The sequence below is a fragment of the Mytilus galloprovincialis genome, chromosome 10 (assembly GCF_965363235.1).
Source record: "Mytilus galloprovincialis chromosome 10, xbMytGall1.hap1.1, whole genome shotgun sequence".
NCBI lineage: Eukaryota > Metazoa > Mollusca > Bivalvia > Mytilida > Mytilidae > Mytilus > Mytilus galloprovincialis.
The window spans coordinates 73,592,856-73,618,940 of record NC_134847.1 but is presented as its reverse complement, the minus strand read 5'-3'; the positions used below and the strand labels follow the sequence as shown (position 1 = coordinate 73,618,940).

The 26,085-nt window shown below is 30.9% G+C and overlaps 1 protein-coding gene across 4 annotated transcripts in view; it reads left to right on the top strand.

The window, feature by feature from the left end:
* The window catches only part of LOC143048350 (uncharacterized), a 172,112-nt gene that overhangs the window by 129,455 nt on the left and 16,572 nt on the right, over positions 1 to 26,085 (top strand). For all 4 annotated transcript variants that reach the window (XR_012969798.1, XR_012969799.1, XR_012969800.1 and 1 more), the window contains 2 exons: positions 3,329 to 3,688; positions 13,888 to 14,057. Coding sequence is in view for 1 of the 4 variants with exons in the window: in XM_076221994.1 (XP_076078109.1) it covers positions 3,329 to 3,688; positions 13,888 to 14,057 (530 nt within the window). In the remaining 3 variants the exon portion in view is untranslated. The remainder of the gene's footprint in view (positions 1 to 3,328; positions 3,689 to 13,887; positions 14,058 to 26,085) is intronic.

Genomic DNA, 26,085 nt, shown 5'->3' with positions numbered 1-26,085 from the left:
ATTGTCTTTTCTTTTTGCCACTACATATATGGGGGTATGACCTAAATTTAATGTTGGAGTGACATTTTTCAGGTGGTATGAAAAATCACAAAAATATCAAACTCAAAGATTGATGAGTGTCATCCATCTTGCATTGTAAAATAACAGAGCACAATGGGTCCTAGCTTTTTATTCAATCAGCAAATGTTGATGCAGGAAACGTAGAGCAATTTTTATTAAATGAAAAAATTAAAGTAATGTTAAGTTATAATCATTCATATTTTAATAAAAGAAGAATATTTTTGCTTGATTTGAATATTTTAAAACTTTGCATGTAATCATTGTAATATTTTACATTTACACTGCCATTTCCTGTATGTTTTCAGATAGGATTTGTATTATTTACCCTGTGTAGACAATAGTATATATATATTTATATTTTAACTGGTATTGCAAACCTGATACTGCTGGGTTTTTTAGCATCAGTTAGAGTAGTTTTGAATTTACAGTATGAAGTTTTGATATTTCTCACAATCAATTATGTTTGCTAATTTTGATAACTTTTCTAGGAAATCACTTTTACTGTTTTCTCTCTTGTACTTCTCAGGAAAATATTCCATGATACAAAAATGGGTACAAAACTTCATTTGAGGTATTTTTCATAATTGAATGCTTCAAGGGTATTTGGGAATAAAAAGGTAAATTTAATTAACTCTGTGAGTCATTTCTACTCCAAGAAATGAAAAAAATGAACCAACATGTAAGAAATGACTTTAGAAGTTTATTCCAAATAAAGAATATTCATGGGCCTGAACCAGTACTGCAAATAACTAAATATGATTAGAAGTTGGGTATGGTTATTATGTGAATCTACAAAATCTTTCTTCTATATCATTAGAAATTAGACTTTTGTTGAGGGATTAACCTCTGATCGCTTTGTCAATTTTAATGCCTCCATCCTCCACCAAAATTTGTATTTGTTCTCTGACTTTATATGTCCTCTGAGAAATAAATGGTATGTTACTCATACAAAGTGCTTATTATCACCAAATATAGACCAACTTAAAATTTGGATGGTGACACTTTCGCTGTTCTTAAGTTGTGTCCCTTTATAATTGCTAAATTTGCTGTTTTGGCAAACTTTACTTTCCTCAAAAATATGTTATGAAACTAGTTAATCATACTTTAAACCACCAAACAAACATCAAGGTTAACAGGTTATTACTTTCTCTGTTCTTGAGTTTTGTCCCTTTAAAAATGGAAAAATTGCTAACATAATGTCATTCAAAGGAGAAATTACGATTTAAAGGTTTTACATTAATTGTTTGAATCAAATGAGGAAAAAAATCACATCAAAAAAGCATTTTTGAGGGAGGTAGGTGTTTTATTTTCCATGATATTGTAGTAATTAAACATTTGTTGATCCAAGCAATTCAGTATGTTGGCTCTCCTTAGATACAAATTTTATCTATGGATTTGACAGTAACTTTTAGACAATGACAAAGACTGTTACATTGAAATTGCATTAGAATCAGGAGTAGTTTTAGTGACTAAAGTGTAATTGTTCCAATTTATTCAACCCAAATTCTAAACTGAAAGAAAAAAAGAAAAGTATAATATGGATTATCCAGTTTTGGTACAATACTTTAAGTGCTAGCAGTTTATTTTATGTTAGGAATCATCTTTTTTGCTTATAGGACAAAGTATTAACAGTACAACTAAAACTATTTGATTGTTGTCTCCCCTAGACCTTGAGAAACCTTTGAAAACCAGTTTTTTTTTCAATAAATCTTCAGAATTTCATGGGTTAAAGATTGCATTTTTCCTAAAAAACAACATTCAAGCTAATAAGCAAACAAATTTAAGGTTTTGAGTAACTAATTATATAAGATGTGTGCATGGTTATGTTAATATATAGAAAACCTTTGAATTTTAGAAACTGTCCAGCATGGAGATTTTAAAATTTATAAAATGCTTTGCCCTGATACAAATCTAGTCCTCTTTTTCAGAATACTTCTAATTGTAGACAGGAAATATAATTCAACTTCAAGATATAAATGATTTGCAATCAATAAGAGCCTAGTCCACACCTATCCTTACCACCAAAATCTAAAGATAGTTTTGTCACATAACATATTTTTATGCCCCACCTACGATAGTAGAGGGGCATTATGTTTTCTGGTCTGTGCGTCCGTTCGTTCGTTCGTTCGTCCGTCCGTCTGTTCGTTCGTTCGTTCGTTCGTCTGTTCGTTCGTCCGTCTGTCCCGCTTCAGGTTAAAGTTTTTGGTCAAGGTAGTTTTTGATGAAGTTGAAGTCCAATCAACTTGAAACTTAGTACACATGTTCCTTATGATATGATCTTTCTAATTTTAAAGCCAAATTAAACTTTTGACCCCAATTTCACGGTCCACTGAACATAGAAAATGAAAGTGCATGTTTCAGGTTAAAGTTTTTGGTCAAGGTAGTTTTTGATGAAGTTGAAGTCCAATCAACTTGAAACTTAGTACACATGTTCCTTATGATATGATCTTTCTAATTTTAAAGCCAAATTAAACTTTTGATCCCAATTTCACGGTCCACTGAACATAGAAAATGAAAGTGCATGTTTCAGGTTAAAGTTTTTGGTCAAGGTAGTTTTTGATGAAGTTGAAGTCCAATCAACTTGAAACTTAGTACAAATGTTCCCTATGATATTATCTTTCTAATTTTAATGCATAATTATATTTTTTATCCAATTTCACGGTCCATTGAACATGGAAAATGATAGTGGGAGTGGGGCATCCGTGTACTTTGGACACATTCTTGTTTTTCCCTTCTTTGATTGGATGAAATCAAGAGAGTTAACCCCAAAAAGACTTCTTATTTGTTGCAAATGTAAAGGAAATTCCCAACCTGTTTATGCTGATGTAGTACAATAGCCTTGAATTTACATGCACTTGTTTTTTTTCAGTCCAAATGATGCAATTATATATTTCATTACTTAACTTGCCCTCTTTCAAAATATTTGATCCCCATCTTAAATGCAACTTCAGTTATATTACAAAAGATCATTATCAATATTGCTACAAATATGTAATCTATCCAGAAGCCTGTGCTTCACTATTAATATAGATCAGTTGGTACATTTTTATCTTTCAATTTTAGTAATAATTATGCTGCTAACTAAAACTAAGTGCAACACACCTCAATATTAAGTGACATACTTTCATCTATGAGATGTAAAATCTAAAGGAACAATATTGTTATAATACCAACAATCAAAATTAGCAATGAATATAATGATAAGAAGCTAGTTGTAGCAACTCACATTCAACAAAATAAAGTTCATATAACAATAATTATTTTAAAGGAACCATAGCAGGATCACAAGAATCTGCTTCAGCAACAGTATCTACTGGTCCATCAATACAGCCTCCAGCAACAGCTGCCACAACTAGTGGTGACACAAGTACAACAAGCAGTTCCACATCACAACCACCCCCTGCCACTACAACAACAAGTACAACTGGTACAACAGGAAGCTCCAGTAGTTCTACAGCAGTGACAGAGCCATCCAGAAGCAGATTTGATCCATTAGGTATTAACTTTGAAAAGCCAAGATACCCAGCCTATGCAGTGCTAACAGTGAGAATTAACACCTATAATGGATGGCCTAATTATTTGGATCAGACACCAAGAGTGATGGCAACAGCTGGATTCTTTTATGCAGGTAAATGAATAATATTATAAAGTATTGGGAGTATATATTATGATATTATTACGTAAGTATTTCTGTATTGGCCTTGTTATTGGTCCGAGGCTTGCTGTATTGGCCTGAGGCGAAGCCGAAGGCCAATACAGCTGGCCGAGGACCAATAACAAGGCCAATACAGAAATACACGTAATAATATCTTTATTAATTAACTACAGTGTTACAATATTTTCTTAATATCATTTCAAGAGATAAATATTTTTACCTTGAAGTGGAACTATCTCAGTTTGTTTCTTTGTATTAGATGCAATACATAATGATCTGGTGCTGTTTCCAGGTGTCTTCAGCATTTTCTCATCTGATGAATTTTTCTACCCTTTTCAGTCACTATAAAAGGTTACAACTTAAATTTAGACGCAACACATAAATAGTAATTGGAAAGGTACTGCCATTGCATGTGTTATGCAGAAACTAATTTAAAATCGATGTGTACAATCGTGAAATTATGAGGTCGTCAAGAAATGAACTTTGTGATAATCTACTCGTTCCCCAAACCTGAAATAGTTCTATCGTCTGCTTTCAAAATACCTTTTAAATGAATGTGACCGTCTTTCGCCTGAAATGTATGCCATACTGACATTTTCAGCATATTTAAGATCACTATTAAAAAAATGACAACTGCGTCTTCAAAACAACTGTTTACTTTCAGTTTGTGTTGATCGTGACTTTCGATGTAAAATCTAGAGACGTTCCGAATTCCTGCACTTGTGTCAACTCGGCCAATATAGAATAACTCGGCCAATACAGAAAAAAATCTGTATTGGCCGAGTTATTCTGTATTGGCCTAGTTTACACATTATATTGCATAGGCAGTTTTCATCATATTAAGTCCAATAACAGTGTAGTTAATTAATAAATACTGGTATATAGTATTCTAAATTGAAAACAACCTTTAAACTTATGATTGCTTTGGATAAAAAACGCAATTTTTATAGGTGTTTATGCAAAACAAATTTACTGGTAGAAAAGTCCAAGTACAGCACAAACAACATTTTCCAAAAAAGTTCAAAGTAAATTTTGACAACACATTTAACTAGCAGGTCAAACAACAGATATACCATATATACATGATTACTACATCTTCTTATATCTTTTTATAATATATATATGTCCTAGTGACATGTTGCCAGCTTTCACTTTGATTTAAAATTGTCAGTGTGTTTTCTAAACTCAAATCAAGTTGTGGAAAAAAGTTTTAGTAGAAAAAAATTAGCATTCATTTTTATCTACATTTTACCTTGAATTTATGGTCAAGAAGCTGCATATTTAAAAAATCAATACCTATCATGAAGACCTAAATATAATGAGGTTATATTTTGGAGTTGCTAGTATTTCTCCCTTAGATGTAAACATTTTTAACCAAAACAAAGTTGTGGAATGGAATTTGAGATGAAAAACAGTCATAAATTTTGTTTATTTACATTTGACATGTTTGATTTACAATTGTTTTCAAATAGCCTTCTTTTGTCAATTACTATTCAACAGAAAAAATTAACAGATCAAAAATTTGGCAATCAGGAATTTCTTCTATTTAAAAGTGAGTTTTTATGCCCCAACCGTAGCAGAGGGGTAATTAAGTTTTACCCTTGTCTATATTTATGTCCCATAGTTTGTTTCCGTTCTCTAACTCTATTTTGCATCACTAAAATGTTATGACACTTTCAAACAAAATGCTAACTACCACAAAACACATATTAAGTTTGAATTTTGTTGGGGTCACTTTTAAGGTTTTAGAGTTATGCCACATTAAAAATTGGAAATATTACTGAACTTTTGGTTTCCGTTCTCTAACTTAAGTTTACCTCATCCAAATGTTATGAAACTTATACAAAATACTACTTACCACAAAACAAAGATCAAGTTCTATTTTGGTGGCATCACTTTAACCTTTCTAGAGTTATGCACCTTATAAGTTTACAAATGGAAAAATTGCTGAATTTTTTGTTCCCTTTACGTTCTCCAATTTTAGTTTGCCTCAATCAAATGTTATAAAACTTTATTCACAATGCTTGTAACTACAAAATACAGATCAATTTGAATTTTGGGAGTGTTACTTTCTAGAGTTTTGCTCCTTTAAAAATTGAATAATTGCTGAATTTTTTGTTTCCATTTTCTATCTTAATTAGTTATCAAAGGTTAAGTTTTCCTAAACCAAATTTTAAGAATATTATACACAATACTTATTACCACAAAACTCAGATCTTATACAGATTTGTTGGGTAGCGTCACTTACCATTTTTCAGTTATGTCATTTTATAACTTTATATTTAATGCAAGTGGGGTCATCACTATTTACTTATGTCAAGTATAAAGTTATTTAATGCAAGTGGGGTCATCACTATTTACTTATGTCAAGTATAAAGTTATTTAATGCAAGTGGGGTCATCACTATTTACTTATGTCAAGTATAAAGTTTATCTTAGACAATGAAAATATAATTAAAGGAATTTGAACTGATATAAATTTTCAAACAACAAATGGTACATACTTCCTTATATAGAGAGAATATATAAATTTAATAATTTAATCAGCTTAAAGTTTGCATAATTTAAAGTCATTCAATTTTCTTAGGAAAAGGGAAAAAAAGTCCTTAAAAAGAACATTTAAATTGAAAATGGTAACCAAGAACAAAACTAATATGTATTTCCAACTGCAAAAGGAACAATTATTGGTATAAAGCAAATGATTTAATCATTTATATCTAAAACTTTTAAGTTTGAAATTAACTATCTTATACTATCCTTGATTTCATTATGCTTCTATGGTCATACTGTACAAACAATAATTTTAACAATTGTGTTAAAACTTGTTTAATTCAGAAAACAAATAAAATAATTTTCATAAACATGTGAACTAAATTAACAAACATGAGCTTACTTATATATTTTCTTAGTTCTGAAACTTAGCTATGATTACATGCAGCTAGATGATCAGGAAAAATTTACATTTCTAATGGTGAACTATCCAAGATAAATAGCCTAATACTTAGCAGTGTCACTTATCTGAAGAAAACAAACAGTTTACTCTAGTAAATACACTTAAAGGGATAGTAGCTACGATTTTGCCAAAATTATGACCAAGTTTTAAAGCTGCTAAAATCAAAGATATGTATTTAAAAAAGGCAATAAGATCGCTAAAATGTTTTCATAAACTACAGAAGTGTTAATAATTGATAATTCATATCGTGTTTGAATGCCTATTTATCTCATTAATTATGCATCGGGTTTACTTCCCGAACTTTGCTGACACAGCAAGTGAGATAACCAAGATATATATATATAAATAGATATGAACACATGCTTTTTGTTTTCTAACGTATTTAATAATTACTTTATATTAAACGTACATATCTGACGCCATTTATCAAATTATGTTAATAAAAAATATAACAAAAACCTGCATAATATTTCAACCCAAGATTCTCCAGCAATGGCGATATTATACACTCGTTATTCATTGTCCCTTCATTTACATGACCAAACAATGCCAATACTGTATACACGTGTTTGTTGGTTGAATCGGGTTCTTCATGAGGGATACACTTAAAAAATATTATTAAGTTGTAAGAAGTTGATTTCTAATTTCTTCTAGAGTAGGAGATCACTGCCATTAAATTTATAAACATATTTTTGGCAATAATGAACACATCGCGATTTATTTTCATGTGATCTGGAATATTTCAGAAATGTAAATACTACACATTTACTGTCGGCTACTTCTGTTTAACTTTGCCTTGCATGACCGGTGTTTTAAGTGATTTTATTGACCAATTTCACCGCATTATTTATTTCCAATTTACAATGACTTGTCTGCACCTCTTTTTTGTTTCTTTTCTCGCAGAAACTGTAAATTCACTTTCCATTTCCGTGATAACATTTCTCCGGTCGACAATTTTCCCTTCAAGGCAAAATGTGCGATTGCACATTGGGAACTGAGGAATTAAGGTCAAGATAGGTTATATGAATAAGGGTTGGCTTAACATCAATTATTATCTATAGATAAAATATAAATTCAGATGTTTAAGGTTAAAAAGCTTCTTAATGCTAAATTAAAAGTAACCAGTTACGGTTTTAATCATACTTATTAATCTTTTTGCACAAAATTTGGCATATAGATTAAAAATATAACTTTAATGAAAATCGTAGCTTCTATCTGTTTAAACTTTTTCACAATCTTAAGAAGAAAAATACATGAACTTTTACAAATGCTTATTCTTAAATAATTATTATCTGTCTCACGAATTTAGTTTTAACAAGTGATATTGAAACATTTATTTTGAATTGAAAGTAAAAGGTGACTTATTGGTTTATTGGACCGGGTGTATTATGTAGACATTTCTATATTTATGTTAATTTACACACATCACTATAATAAAAAAATTACTTACTAACTAGACAAATATTTTGATAAATTGTTCAATTACTGCACCATATATCACTTATTCAGGTGTACTGCAATGTCACAGGTGGATCTTTAAGAACAAAATTTAATTGATAATCTGAGCCCTTTAAAGCTCACCTGTGTACAATTGATGTGACATTTGCATGTGCACTTAATTCCTGGTATGAAAAAGAAAAGACATATCATGATCCTGATGATACTGTGACTAAACACCTGATTATGAAAGATAAATTATGGTAATAGTGGATTTCACAATGAACAATGAGGAATCATTTTTAACAAAAATGGCAAGATTTCACATGAGTTTAAAGATGAAAGGAGTTAGAAAGTTGTAAAATAATTTCACCCCACACTCTATGATGTTCATCTGTCAACATTTTGATGTTTCCATGCTAGCAGTTCATCAGTCAGTGATCATATTCAAATAAGTCTATGACTTCTACTTAGCAAAACCATGGAGAAGTTTGATAATCAAGAAAAAATATGAAATAATTTATCAGAGGGAGGACTTGTTATAATAATTTTTATTTCTTGTTGTCAGAATAATACATTGATTTTTTATCAGAGCTTTATATAAAGTTCTTAATTCTTTACTCCTCCCCAAATATCTATTTATAAAGTCATACATGTATGAAATCTTGGAGTACACAGGGAAATATTTTATTTAGATGGACACACATCCACATTGGTTTGAAAAAAAATATTACATATGAATCATTATTTTAAAAACAACTTTTCATACATGTATGTTAGTCTTGAATGGAGGAGAACCAGCTCTTGAGATTATTTATCAGCATATGAATCACTGAAACTACTTTAAAATCAATTAATTTTTTCCATTCCCCCTAATTTAAAAATAAATAAATAAACAGATACATCTACTGAAATAAAATTGAGAAAGGAAATGGGGAATGTGTCAACGAATGTCGAATGTCGAAGATGTAGTCTTCTGATACCTGAGGGATGTTGGCCCCAAAGATATGAGATCACTAGTTGGATTTATATAGAAGTAATAAATAATGGTTTTATGTTTTCACTTATATAAAAAAAAAAAAGCAATTAGTTTTGAGAAATACAGGAAGCATGTCATTATCTCAAATATTCCAGACTTTTAGAAGATGTTTTATATTAATCAATTTGAAATATAATCTTAATTACATCTATTAATCTGTCATCATATTTATGCCTGCTTTTTTTATCCCCATTTTGAATGCTGTGTACTATCTCTCTTTTGCTGATTTAATTGTCAAAACCTGAACTTTCTGCTGATATATGCTAACACTTCTATGTAAATAAACTCATCATAGATACCAGGACTAAATTTTGTACATATGCCAGACGCGCCTTTTGTCTACAAAAGGCTCATCTGTGATACTCGAATCCAAAAAAGTTTAAAAGGCCAAATAAAGTACGAAGTTGAAGAGCATTGAGGACCAAAATTCCTAAAAGTTTTGCCAAATCCAGCTAAGGTATTCTATGCCTGAGGTAGAAAAGCCTGAGTATTTCAAAAATTCTAAATTTTGTAAACAGTTAATTTATAAATATAACCATATCAATGATAATTCATGTCAGCACAAAAAGTGATGACTACTGGGCTGGTGATACCCTCATAAATTAAGGTATAAGGTGTGGGTACAGAAGACATTTGTAAGACATAAAAGAGAAAAGTTTTAACATCAATTTATTGTTTTTCTTTATCCTGGGAGTTATTCAAGTTCTTAACCACATCACTTGTTGATAATGATTAACTTATTCTACTTAGGGGAGATATAGATAATTGTATCAATTACTCATATGACCTCTTACAAATGCTTTAATAATTTAATGCCTTGCAGCAAAGACCATGTAAAATATTCTAATGATTTCTTAAATTATGTTTGAAACTTTTATTTGATGAATCCATTACCTTAGATCTTCGGGGTAGTTTTGCAGCAATTTACCATATTAACTTGCCTTTTTATGCCCTACCTACGATAGTAGAGGGGCATTATGTTTTCTGGTCTGTGCGTCCATTCGTCCGTCAGTTCGTTCGTCCGTCCATTCGTTCGTCCATCCATTCAATCGTCCGTCTGTCCTGCTTCAGGTTAAAGTTTTTGGTCAAGGTAGTTTTTGATGAAGTTGAAATCCAATCGACTTCAAACTTAATATACATGTTCCCTATGATATGATCTTTTTAATTTTAATGCCAAATTAGAGGGTTTACCCCAATTTCACGGTCCACTGAACATAGAAAATGATAGTGCGAGTGGGGCATTCGTGTACTGGGGACACATTCTTGTTATCCTTATCCAAAAGACAGGGATAACAAAATGAGTTATATATTTACACAAAATAAGCATATTATACTGACTGGTTATGATCTCAAAACTTATTCTCTGTGTGTTTATAAGCAGAGGATACATTTAGTTATTTGAACTGACTGTCAGATTGTTCTGTAAATCTTCAAAGTCATCAGTTATACATCTCTTTTCAGTATTTAAACAAAAAAAAGGAATAAAAAACTGTTGAGCCTAGAAGTTACTTATATCTTCCCAATCTCAAGTATTGTTTTCATATATGTAAATTTTGGAAATAGGCCTTTCAAGTCTGATACATGTACCTATTTAACTTATACTTTAATAAAATTATCAAGCAATAACCCTACGTGTTTCTGCATTCCATAGGCATAGATCAATTTTTCACAATGAAATAAACAGATATTTGTTATTTCTACATCATTTGGTCCTAGGTGAAGAGTTGTCTCATTATCAAACAACCCACATCTTCTTATTGTTTAATGTTTACAAAGCCATTTTTACAATTGATGGATATAGGAACATAGATTCATGTTTAGCCAATAAGATTTTCACATGCATTTTTGTTATTGAATAATGTAAACCCATTTAAACACACCTGTGAAAAAAGGTGGATATTTTTTTATGTACAATGACATAATTGGCATTCAAGTTTAGATATTAAAAAGAAAGGATGCATCATAATTGTGTTGACAAAATAGTGGTGATAGTTGGAAGATTTCCTCTTTACATTTTTTTTATATTCTCTATTAATATTCACACACTCATTATTGACCATGGAAATATATACTTCATACTTATTTTTACTTGAAGTTAGGTTATAACCTGAGTTAAGAGCTGAAAAACCTGATTCATCATAATTGATTCTTGAATAAATAAAGTAGGTCCAAAATAAAAAGTTGACATACATGTCTTATAAAATATCTTTACATTTTAAAGGGAGTGAATAATTAAGAAGCAATGAAGATGATGAAGTTAAAACAATACACAAATTATAATTTCTAAAACATAATCAGTAAATTAAGGCATCAGTAGTATACCTCTGTTCAAATTCATAAATCCATGGAGAGAAAAAAAATCCAGGTTATGAACTAAAACCAAGGATAACACATCAAGAGATTAATTCAACTAATGGTATCTTATGAAAACTTTATTTAATATACACCCTACAAAAGCTATCTATAACATTCCTTTGAAATATGATAAAATATTAGGTAAAGAATTCATCTTTTATAGTCAGGGAAACACTTTTTCATGCATGTATATATATGTTAATCTTGTTTCAAGAAGATCTTTGGTCTTTGGATTATTTATCAGCAAATGACATATGTATCAGCCTGCAATTAAACTATTTTAAAAGCAATTTATTTATATTTAACACTCCCTCTCATTATAGTAAGGCCCAAAAAAATATATATGCCTGTTTACGGTTACCTGACCTACCCTATTTTTGGGCGCCAACCCTAAGTCATTTTATTTCCGTTATTGAGTAAAAATAAACTGAACTTGTTTCAAAAGTGAAGATAGTGTTGACAATAATACAAATCAATTGCCTGATACATCCAAATGTTCACAATCAAGAATATGATAGCTATTTTAAGGAAATTCGTGACTTGTGTGATGAAATGAACATTTGCCCCTATTCTTTCTAACAAATATCAAGGGGAAATAATCTGATCATTAAAAATAGAGGTAAACTCGACCTATGATGAACTCAGAACATGACAATACAAAACCACATGACTCAAAATCATGTCACCAAAAAAAAATAAAGGAAATGCCAACCTACCTACCCTATTTTTTTAAAGTATGTAACCTTAAACACACATGTATTTTTTTTTGGCCTAAGTAAACATACAGATACAATTTCACATGTTGTTATGATGTACTAAAAATATGTAAAAATATAAGGTTTAGGTACAGAAGTCATTTGTTAGACAAACAAAGAGAGAGTTAAAAAAATCAAAAGAACTGCTTCAATTTATTTTGTTTTTTAAGTTCTTATCTCATCATTGAAATCCCTCACTCATTGCAGTCTCAAATGTCAACATAACAGTTTTTTGTATTGATAATTGTTAACTAATCTTTGCAAAAAAATTAAATAGTTGCATGAAAACTGCCATTAATACCTCCTACAATAATGTTATTTGATATTATATCCTTAAAGGAGGTGTAGAATGTTTTATGTTTATTAATTCAGATTAAATGTTTATTGAAATGACTCAAGATAGAATGCATTATTCACAAAAGACAAGAGCAAACTAAATATTAAAGATATTTAAATGAGCAAAAGGCATTTGGTGTATTCAAAACATTTTCTACTTTATAACCTTCAAAATCATGAAAATGTATATCTGCAGCTCACAGTGGCATGTTATCTATCTGCAAAATTTTTGAGACGATTTGAAAAAAAATAGTTTCTTATTATTATTTCTACTTTGAAATCAAATATAATGAAGTGCTACTTGTCAGAGGAGATAATAATTGATCCTTAACTTTAAGTATTTTCAATGAGAGTTTTTAAGTGTAATAAGTATAATCTGTGAGATGGGTTCTGATCCATCTTTTATTGTCAATACTAAAAAAAGTTTAGATTATAGATATAATCAGATATATGAATGAACTGTGTGTGTATTTTTGTTTATAGTTTGCTATAGAATTTTATTTTTATTCAGAAGGAAATGACTTGATTGAATCAATTGTTTCCACAAAATTATTTTTTGACACTGGACCCTAATATTTAAAGGAAATAATAAAACTATTAGCTTTTCTTCTACTTTTTAGGTTAAACTTCTTTATGTTGAGACAATTATTTTAGTTCAAACATAAGAAAATTAATAATATTCTTTCATATTTTTCTCATCTGGGACCGGATAATCAAATTAACCAAAAAATATGATACATATGGCTATCATTATGTTTAAATAGACTCAGGTTTGACAGTTATTGTGTATACCTACTCCCAGCATATAACAAAGCCGTACAGGTGACATCGAACATGACTTTTAAATGTTGAATCATGGTGATTACTACATTGTACTAACTGTTATCACTTGACATGTCAAGTTGTCTTTAAACTTGTGATCTTATATACAGGCTCTAGTTGCAGTAAGGCACTTAAGACAGGTGTATCCTGTAGTTATTCTGTGATGAGTAGATCATCATTCCTGAACACTTAGAATAATTTTGGTTTGTGTAATATGTTTGACCACCTTGCATTATTCATATGAGATTATAACACCTTCCAAAACAAAAGCTAATTTTTATCAGTTAAAGCTATTAGGGACTATCTGTTTTTTTGGAATTTTCTCGGATTTCAGTATTCTTGTAATTTTACTTTTTTTCAATATTTAGATTTGTAATTCATCTATACCCTTATTCTTAAGAAACTTGTACTCTATGAATAATAATGAACTCACAGTAAGTGATTGTGGTTTAACAATTATATGGTATTCATTTCAGGTTATGGTGATTATACAAGATGCTTTTTCTGTGGTGGAGGACTGAGGAACTGGGAAGCTGGAGATGATCCGTGGGTTGAGCATGCAAGATGGTTTCCTAAGTGTGCCTTTCTTAGACAGAATAAAGGAGATAATTATGTCAGGATGGTACAGACTAGACATCAGGAAGCAGTAAGTTTTTTTTATCAATGCCAAAAATCTAAACATGCTCTGTAACAGGATATCTGATGTCCTTTATTTACATCTTTCTCATATATATATCTATATATTTATACTACAACTAGTTGTGGTTATTTCCTAAATATGGTAAAATAGCTATATTTTGTATAATGTAAATTCATCATGGAACACTTTCTTCACATTCAGAGGTCCATCAAGGGATTAAAATAAGTTTGACATTTGTGTTACTATTTAAAAAGCTATCAATGTTTTAATTTAAGTTGCAGTATATAAAAAACAATATTAGGTCAATGTCATAAATATATAAACTTTTTGTACTTGGCACAAAACTGGGGGAACTTCGCCCTTCTCCAGTTTCTCAGCCTCATACAAAAAAGTTTATATTTTCCTAACATTGACCTAATATTGTATATATATTTCAATGGCTGATCTGAACAAGAATGTGTCGATAGTACACAGATGCCCCACTCACACTATCATTTTCCATGTTCAGTGGACCGTGAAAATGGGGTCAAAACTTTAATTTGTCATTAAAATTAGAAAGATGATATCATAGGGAACATGTGTACTAAGTTTCAACTTGATTGGACTTTTAACTTCATCAAAAACTACCTTGACCAAAAACTTTAACCTGAACTTCTCACTATCATTTTCTATGTTCAGTGGACCGTGAAATTGGGGTCAAAACTTTAATTTGGCATTAAAATTAGAAAGATCATATCAATCATGGGGAACAAGTGTACAAAGTTTAAAGTTTATTGGACTTCAACTTCATCAAAAACTACCTTGACCAAAACCTTTAACCTGAAGTGGGATGAACGAACAGACGAACGGACGTACAGACCAGAACACATAATGCCCACCTACGATAATGCCCCTTCACTATCGTAGGTGGGGCATAAAAATATCCCATTTTTTTCTTGTTTGGATCCTGAAAGTACTTAAAGAACATTGGTTATAGAAAAGATGAGCAGAAATAGGAAAGAAAGGAAAACACCAAGATAGAACTCAATTGTATTTTATTAGGAACAGAATGAAAATATTAACAAAATTGACATTAAGAAAAAGGAATAGACTTGGCTAGACCTCAGGTTGATTTCATTGATTTTATTAAAATTCTTAGTGGGTGTTTTAATTGTAAAATAAAAAGACAGTGACCCCACTCAAATTATCACTAGAAATCATTCCGTAAGAAAAGTCCAGATATATCAAACAATCATGCATGGTCTTTTTTCTAGTTCCCTTATAGGAAGGTTAAAAACTATGGTCTTATAACTTCTTACTCTCTTAATGATATATAATTTATAATGTATACATTTTGGATCACAAGCCTTGTTATCACAGAAAAGCTTTATTACCAGTCTAATGTTTAAAAGTATTTTCTGATCAAATATATATCGTGTGAAAGAGTTTGTGAAAACCTTCCAGAGGGTATTTTTTACAAAATTTATTGTTGGAGTTTTGTTCTGTTGACGTTTTCACATAATAGGATATATATGTTAAATATATGTATAGGATATTGATAGTCATAGATACATTTAAAAAGTACAAGATACAGTCAAGAATATCAATTACATATATATAATTTATGATCATCAAAAATTTATGACATACACGCACTTGCACTAATTAAAAATCTTGTGAAGTATTTTGAAAACAATTGTTGCAATTTTAACTCAAATCTAACTGGGACATTAAACACCTTCCAGGGGCGTAGCTGCCGTTGGGCACTTTAGGCACGTGCCTACACATATTTTTTTACAAATAGTTTTTTTTTGTTAAAAAAAATAATGAACAACTTTATCTGTAGATGAAAGCCGGTGAAGTTGTCAAAACTCTTTAATTATCGAATGTCATGTGTACACTAGTCTCTCGTCCTTAGTGAATTGAATATTGGATAGAATTGAATGTTATTACGATTTTACCTTATATTGAAACTATAAACTAGAACTTTGGTTCAGATCATTTCACTTCTACCAAGAAAAACTTGAATGAACCTAAACTTAGACACATGAGTTTTTAATTAGTTGTTGTTAGTTTTCAACCATCTTTCCACATTGTCTTCACCCGACTTGCAAATATTGGTCGTCCGTTTGGCTGTGCAGGATGTATAAATACGCAGTCACGTCTGGTCAGAATGGGGACTAAATCCGATGCTCAGTTGTAGAGAGAATGCAACTCTTTGATGAGTTCGTAGTTGGTCTACTGAAAGGCAAATTTTCTGCTCCTATCCAATAATCCCTCATTTTCCAATGCATGGCATTTTTAAATTTCCAGACCTTCGTCCTGGACGACACCTATTATAGGACCTAGCTCCAAATTGTATTTATTGGCAAAAAAAATTCAACGGTCCTGAACTTGCATATATATTTGACGCTGGTTGTAAAAAAATCAATCAATCAACTGGCTTCCAGTAATTTTGAGGACTCTCAAATCTGCGTTTAATGGTCACAATCAGTGGCGGATCCAAAACTTTTCATAAGTGGGGGCCCACTGACTGACCTGAGAGGGGGCCCGCTCCAGTCACGCTTCAGTGATTCCCTATATAAGTAACCAAATTTTTTCCCAAAAAGGGGGGGCGGGCCCCCTGCGCCCCCCCCCCCCTAAATCCGCCTCTGACAATTATTCAAAATTCCTAAGCAGGTAGGGATTTTACAGTAGAGGATATAAAGAAATACGAATTTCTTGAATTTTGTTAGGCATCGACTATGACTGTATGTATTTGTGTGGCTAGGATGAAGGTTAAAGATTCAAAAGATTGATGATTGATGTCTAGCCAAAAGGATAGTTCTATTATACAGTAGTATCATTGTTCACGTGCCTATTTTTTTTTAAAGAAGGATCATCAATATTTACTACTAGTATTAAATAAGTTAAACGTATATATCAATCAGAACGGAATAGATATGATAATAGCAAACAGAGTGCACTGCTTAGTTAAAGGGATATGCTGATCTACGCTGGGCAATCAGGGGCGGATCCAGCCAATTTAAAAAGGGAGGTTCCCAACCCAGGACAAAGCGGGGGGGGGGGGTTCCAACTATATGTCCCCATTCAAATGCATTGATCGGCCCAAAAAAGGGGGGTTCCAACCCCCGGAACCCCCTCCCCCTGGATCCGCCAATGGCAATGCATATTGTATATTTTTTATATATATATATATATATTACGGATTGTACTGCGTTATTCAATTCACCAGTCAGATGAACATGGTACATTATTCATAATTCTTCGAGCTTTTCATCATGTATATTATAATTATTATGATTAAATAACCAGTAAATTTAATATTTTTGTACATAAAATTTTGCAGCTAAAATGCTGAAAACCGTTTTCCGTCGAGGGCTTCGACCCCTGAACCCCTTCAAGGGCTCTGTCCTGGACCTGGTGGGGGCCTTAATCGGCCCCCAGACCCCCTGCCGATTGGTGCCTACAGTTGACTGAATACCTAGCTACGCTCCTGCCTTCTTTGCATACATAAGGAATAGAAAATAGCTTATCAGGATAATATTTATTAATGGACCAAAGAATGTGTAAATAACTGGTAAAAATTTATCTACTGTTAATATGAAGTCCTGAAGTTCATGATTCATAACCACCTAATTGTGCGAAATTTACCTATGAAACTTTTCTTTTGCATGGATTATTTAATTTTTCTATTAAACAATGATTAAATGTCAAATTTTTTTTTCAAACCAAGAATTATGAGAAAAAAAACTAAAATACCTTTGAAATGTTGTAAATGATACATTGCCATAGTGAATATCCAGCTTTTGTGAAAAACTCAAGACAAGAACACAATTCTGTTCATAAGAAACAAGTTTTCATTCTCAAACTGGGAAAAATTCATGAGTTATTGCTAATGTTATATAAAAATAAATACCCCAAAAATAAAGATATTTTCACAGTATTTGATTTTGTAATCATGCTTCTGTCTTAGACATTTATTGAATATGAGAGCCAATATGAAAGCAATATTCTGGATTAGTCTTTATATAGTGAATTGTTGATTGATCTTATACTTAAAAAGAATGTAGATACTCACATAACTTATAAAAAGAATTTTCTATATTCCTGACAAAAAAACCAACAGATCACATGTTCTTGATTATTCAAATGTAGATATTTTACCCTGACGTATCCTGATTGGAGGATATTGGAAATTTTCTATTAATGACCTGACCTTCCAAATATGGTATTATTTGAAATATCTAACCAATCGATTGTATCCTTTCCTGGAAAAATCCTTCCATGAATGAGAATAAATTATTTGAAATTTGTCCTACTGTTTTTGTATTGTAAGGAGATATGATAGTAGATTTATTAAAGAAAAAATATCATTTGAAAACAAACATATGACTGCACACAAACTACTGTACATGAATTATTGCCACATATCTGTCCGATTTTTAAAGTGACATTTTGTTTGTTTTATTGAGACATGTGAATGGGCTATTAGATACGCTATTAAAACTGATCATTTTCATAAGATTACATTCTTAATTTTTCATATTGAATTAAAAGAGCTGGAAACCGTTCATGCAAATATAAGTATATTTTTTTATGGTTAATTTCATAGAAGAATTTATGGAATCACATTTTAATGTAACCATGAGGAAATATTCACATCAGTTTAAGGGCAGTACTTTGAATTGGAATTTGATACAGACAAGGATTTGAGGCAATATGATCTGAAATGAAAAAAATGGTTTTAAAATTTATTTGATTTTCTATAAGTTACTAACAATTTATTCAATATGAAACAAGATCATTGATAGATGTTTTCATGTGATTAGACATGAACTGAGGTAAAAACAATTGTTTCTTTTACACAAAATGAGTTGCCATTTTTGTAATTTGGACATTGTCTTTTTGGAAAAAATTACTGAGTTTTCTTCTAATATACTAAGTGAATTCGATAGAACGAATTACCATTAAAGGGAACAGTTTAAAGTGTCAGATCTTTAGAATTTGTAACACAGCTGTTACATATGCTGAAAATAAACATATTGACTGGATGATTTCCAGTGTTTAAGATTAGTCAATTAAGTATGAAAAATATTTAACTTTGAACATCTCATTCTCACATCAATTTATTTTGTTGATGCGGTTTGGAAATGGTTGTGTTAATTTTCTTGTAAGATACATAATAAAAGATCAATTTACTTCCAGTGTAGCTCCAACTTGCAATACTTTGTAAATTAACAGGTTATTATTTCAACTTGGAATTATTTTTAAATACTAGAACACACCGGTGATATCGCGGGTCTGTGACTGAATTAAAGTATATAACTATGCGCAAGCCTTATTTTAGTATTAGTACTGTCATCTGATAAAGTCATGCCGATTATAAGATACACAATTTTCTCTGCTTTCAAATCTTTCTTTTTGAACCCGTCGAACTGGAACTTATCAATTATTGGTAATATTAATTATTTGGAAAACAAAAGGTCCTGGAATGGAGTATTTTTTAATCAACAGCATTGTCCCATATTAGTTATAAATAAAGTTGAATTCTTTGATTCGCTGTTTTACGTCATGCCCGCTAACAAATTGAAACTTATTTTTAGTCCAGATTTTTAGTATTCGTATTGTTATCTTAGAAAGTCTTACGGATTAAAATACTACAATAGGTAACAATTTGACAATTTAGTAGTGTCAACCCTGTGATTATGAACCGTGTATATAGCATATTAATCCTGAATACACCGTTTGGTGGTTCGCCTGTCAGATGCGGAACGTACAGATAAGGTAATAGGTAACAGGTGATTATACTATTGGTATCGGTATCGGTATTGGACTCGACCCGGAACTTCTAATTATTGGCAATATTAATTACGTGGAAAACAATAGGGCCTGGAGTGGTGTAATTTTTAATCTACACCTTTGTACTATATTAGTTGTATATAAAGTTGAATTCTTTGATTCGTCGTTTTTACGTGATGACGGCTGACAAATTGGACCTCGTATTTTAGTATTATAGATGGTATTGTCGAGCCTGCAACTTTTGTTGCAGAAAGCTCGACATAGGGATAGTGATCCGGCGGCGGCGGCGGCTACGGCGGCGGCGGCTACGGCGGCGGTGTTAGCTAACTTCTTAAAAGCTTTATATTTTAGAAGGTGGAAGACCTGGATGCTTCATACTTTGTATATAGATGCCTCATGTTACGAAGTTTCCGTCAGTCACATGTCCAATGTCCTTGACCTCATTTTCATGGTTCAGTGACCACTTGAAAAAAAAGTTCAGATTTTTTGTAATGCTGAATTCTCTCTTATTATAAGTAATAGGATAACTATATTTGATATGTGCGTACCTTGAAAGGTCCTCATGTCTGTCAGACAGTTTTCACTTGACCTCGACCTTATTTCATGGATCAGTGAACAAGGTTAAGTTTTGGTGGTCAAGTCCATATCTCAGATACTACAAGCAATAGGGCTAGTATATTCGGTGTATGGAAGGACTGTAAGGTGTACATGGCAGGTGTCATCTGACGTTGACCTCATTTTCATGGTTCAGTGGTTATAGTTAAATTTTTGTGTTTTGGTCTGTTTTTCTCATACTATATGCAATAGGTCTACCTTATTTGTTGTATGGAATGATTGTAAGGTGTACCTATCTAGCGGGCAGATGTCATGTTACCTTGACCTAATTTTCATGGTTTAATGGTCAAAGTTAAGTTTTTGAGTTTTGGTCTTTTTATCTAATACTATATGCCATAGGTCAACTATATTTGGTGTATGGAAATATTTTATGATCTTTATGTCAGTCGCGCAGGTTTTATTTGACCATGACCTCATTTTCATGGTTCATTGCACAGTGTTAAGTTTTTGTGTTTTGGTCTATTTTTCTTAAACTATAAGTAATAGGTCAACTATATATGTTGTATAGAAGCATTGTTAGCTGTACATGTCTGACTGGCATGGTTCATCTGACCTTGACCTCATTTTCAAAGTTCATTGGTCTTTGTTTAGTTATCTTGGTTAATGTTAAGTTTATGTGACCGTTGTATTAAAGCTTAGCTTTATACTTTGGACTATCAACATAATATCAATGATAAGAATAGAAGGCGAGACATTTCAGCGTGTGCACTCTTGTTTTCATAATTTTTTGTGCTTGAAAGTTTAATAAATTCCATATTTTTCTGTATTTTAATGTCCTGTTTGGCGAACAACAGTTATATTACAAAGAAAATAGCCCATTTTCAATAGAATGTACTGTGCTTCTCACAACACTATCTATACAAGTGCATTGTATGAAAAATTATATTTAAATTACATTTAAGTGTTATGTCGTTGTTCTCCTATTATATTTAATGCGTTTCCCTCGGTTTTAGTTTGTTACCCCGATTTTGTTTTTTGTTCATGGATTTATGAGTTTTGAACAGCGGTATACTACTGTTGCCTTTATTTATATGCACCACTCAGAACGTTATAATACAGAATAAAAATGGGATTTATTAAAAAAAAAAAATCAAACAAAAACGATTATGCAAATTCCTTAATTAAAAAGTTGAAATGATAACCTGCTAATTGTACAATACTTTTTAGCATTCAAAGAAGGTTCATGTGGGTTCATATCCATTTTCTATAAAATTAAAAGCTGTCGAAATTTTTTATTGTTTATTTGAATTCCTTTTTTCAGTTTACATAGTTTGACTGTCCTTTGGCATCTTTCTTCCCTCTTGCATACATATGGGTTGTATGGTTTGTAGGAATTAATCTATGAATGAGTATACAACATGCCAGGGCATTATTTTATTTGTACAACTTTTAAAAAAATCTCATGCTTCTAATAATTTCTGGATCCATATGCAAACAGGCAGACTTCTGTTTCCTTTTATTCTCAATTTATATACTTATTGATAATCGATCTCAAACCCATAATGAATGGATGTTATTCATTTTGAGGTGTACAATATTAATTTTATGACATATAAATGATTTCTTAAGTATTAAATATGTCAATCTTTTCACCACAAATTCTAGTGATATATTATTTAATTTCAATCTAATTGGTTAAATACATATTATAATGATTCGGTGACGCTTTATATAATAATAAAAAAATCTTCAAAATGCAAAATAAGAAAAGAGGTTGTAGAGCACTGAAAAACGAACATTCCAAAAGGTTTGCCAACAGGTGAGGTAGGTAGAAATCCTAATTATTTCCAAAATTCTACGTTTCCGTTACATTATCATTATAACTTAGGATTAATTCTTGTCAACATATTGTTGCCTATTGGACATTATGGAATAGGATGGTTAAGATAAGATCAGACAGGAAAAATAGGTCACATTTATTTCTGAAATGATCAGTAAATAATAAACTTCATTGAAATTAAATATTAAATCAGAGATGTAAGTTTTAATTGTATGCACTGTCAGATATTAAAAAAAATAAAACAATTCTAACATTAGAAGTCTCATTATCACATTTCAGCAGGTCATATCTCATCTTGTCCAGTAAAAGTTCAGAGATACAAAATTTAGCTGATTGTGAAAGTTTTTGAACATTTTGGCTAAATCTGAAATGTTGTACTTTATTGTCAAGCTAAATGCTTCAGTAATTTACAAATTAAAATAGACAGTAAGCTTAGTACACCTTTACTGGACTTGTATGGAAAATATGAACACTTTGGAAAGGGTACGTACATTGACATTAAATTAAAATGTTTTGACCACTTCTTTGATAAATTTCAGTCTTAACATGGATAAAGTAGTGTTCCTTCACATTAATATATGAAGTGAAAATTGTAAATATTACTCTGACATTTTCTAAAAAAAAAAAAAAGCAGCTACATGAATTTAATTGTATACTAGAAATAGTAAAAAAACAAAAATTCTCTCTAATTCCAATTTTTGCTTATCCGTGAATAGTTTTTTCCTATGATTATAAAAAAGAAGATGTGGTATGATTGTCAATGAGACAACTCTCCACATGAGACCAAAATGACACAGATATTAACAACTACAGGTCACTGTACGGCCTTCAACAAATAGCAAAGCCCATACCGCATAGTCGGCTATAAAAGGCCACGAAATAACAATGTAAAACAATTCAAAAGAGAAAACTAACGGCCTTATTAATGTTCTTTTGATGTACCACAGAAAATGAAATTACTGACAATTCATCATTTCTTTATTTTAAAATCTTAACATTGCTATTTGATTATATGAAAAATTTATATTCTGCCATACACTTTGAAAGTCCTCTTACCTTCATCTTCTAGATGAGTATAGTCCTAAATATTTCCAATATATGATGCATTCCATCCATATATACCATTGATTGTAATTGAACTTCATGGTAGATCTTTAAAAAAACACACAATAAATGAACTGTTATAGCATATGAATCCTTTTGCATATTCAATTCCATGTTCCCCAGTAAAACCATTGAAGTATTATATTGATAGTGCTGACATAATTACACACTTACAAACACCGATATTGAATTATATATTCAACACAATAGCAAACTATTTTTTTAAATGTCAAAGCGACCTTTTTTCAATAAATGTGCATTAAAGTGAATTACGGTTATTGATAATTAAAGAAGTATATTTATAACTGTTCTGATAACAGGTGGATTTAACTAACCAATCAGTAAGTTAACAATGATCAACATTACCGCCGAGATAGGTTTTTCAATGAAAATGTGCTATTGGGATTCACATATTTTTATGTATACACATGCTATAACTAAAGATAAGTCTTTTGTAGACGAAACGCACGTCTAGCCTAAATACAAAATGTTAATGTTACAAAATAATGCATGTCCATAACACAAACCTGCACTCAAAACTATTTAAATTTGTTGATGCAGTGAACTCAGATTGTAAAACACAAAGTTTAAGTTATAATTACAAATTTTCACTGATTTGCTTTTTAATGGAAACAATTTAAGTTTTAATTCTAAAATTTGCATATAAGACCATACAAACATTCAAATGCTTTTGTTGCTCGTCTTTATTCAGTTCTAAATGCATTATTCAAGCTTCAATTGTTTTGTCTTTTGAATCGATTACCTGCATAAAATCCTATCACTGCAAAAGCTAGAATACATCGAAGATCATCGAATACATCTTGATTTTTTCATGGTAGTTGATTAGACATTTTCACCAACATTTTCATCAATCTATTAAGGTAGCAATACACTGTTAGGAAACAATTTTAAAATTGACACTCATAACCACCATCTTTTCCTGCCTATCTAATAAGGCTTACTATTTGTGTCATGCATGTGTATATTTATGGAAAGAGCATCTTCCATAGATTTCATTTTCAATAGTTAAAAAGGTGAAATATAATCCTTTTTTGGTATAACCATGGCAACAATCTGCATTTATTTGATACAAAATATAGCTAAAAGGGGGGTGAAAATGTCACAAAAGTCTCCAATTAGAGTGATACCTAAAACCTAAAACCATAGACATTTATCGATCAACAGGTCCAAAAAAAATCATGTCTTTCTGCTTGTTTTTCCATAAAATTGAATTGAAAAGATTTAGCGTCAGATCTTTGTTGATAAAAACTACAATAATTTCTGGACCTTTGGGCGGTACAGATAGGAAAATACGGACTGTCAAACAGAAAAATGGCCTATAAAACATGCTAAAAACAATCTAAATGTTCATATATTCGAAGGCTATATTCTTCTTCTAAAAATCAATTTTATTGTACAAAAACTTTCATATTTAAAAAATTCACCATGGCCATAATGCGAAACAAACCTTCTAACTGTGTATTGCTACCGAAGACCATTTTTCGTGAGTTGTCCTCAACTTCTTAAGTAATTTAAAAGGGATAAAACATATGAATTTTAAGTACGCCTCTTTTATATCCTCATTATTATAGACAGTACTTGGTAATTTTTCTTTAGAAGTAAATTTTCAATTGCAATTACCTTTTATGTGAATTACAATATATTATGATGAAGTGATAAATTGCTTGATTTCATGCTTAGTGAGATGAAGCATAAATCATTTACTTTTGTTGTTTAATACTTTGTATTTATACTGTAAATTAATAAACTTATCATAGAGAATAGGCTCAAAATTTTAATACAGGCTCAGAATTTTAATCCACATCATAGAGACCAGGCTCAAAATTTTAATACAGACTCGAAATTTTAATCCACATCATAGAGACCAGGCTCAAAATTTTAATACAGACTCGAAATTTTAATCCACATCATAGAGACCAGGCTCAAATTTAATCCACATCATAGAGACCAGGTTCAAAAATTTAATCTACAAAAGACTCCTCAGTAAGGCTTGAATCTTCAATAAAAAGTTTCAAAAATACTTGATTATATGAAAAATTTATAATCTGCAATAATTGGATTCAACTCATCTATATCTTATAGGTGATTATATTCCTAAATATTTCCAACGCATTCAATCCATACCATTGTTTTGTAATTGACTAACATGGCAGATCTAAAATACAAACTCACTTAATTAATTATCCTATATGAATTGTTTTGCGAATTCCAATCTGTTCCCTGTCATTCCTTTAAACATGTTAAAGCATAATAGTTATACTGTCGACACAAAAGTGAATGGAAGATTACAAAACTTAAGAGTAACAAAAGTATTGAATTATTTATCCAACCAAATAACAAAATTGTTTTTTTAAATGTTTAAATGACCTTCTTTCACTAAATGTGTAATAAAGTGAAAGATGATTTTTTTTGGTTAAGAAATTTATGTATAACAGTTGCATAACAGGTGAATTTAACCAACAAATTAGTAAGTCAACAATAGGCTAATTACTTGAATGAAAACGTAATTATGTGATTCACATGTAATTGATTTTTAATTTTTGGTGTTTTAACGCCACTTTTAATCTCTGCTTTTTGGCTATTTTGTGAAGGCCAGTTTTTATTGATAGAGGAAGCCGGAGTGCCCGGGGAAAAGCACCGACCTGCGATAGGAAAACTGACAATCCTAGTCAATTTAGATTGGAGTTGAGTGCACCCGCACGAGCGGGATTCGAACTCACAACGTCAGTGTTA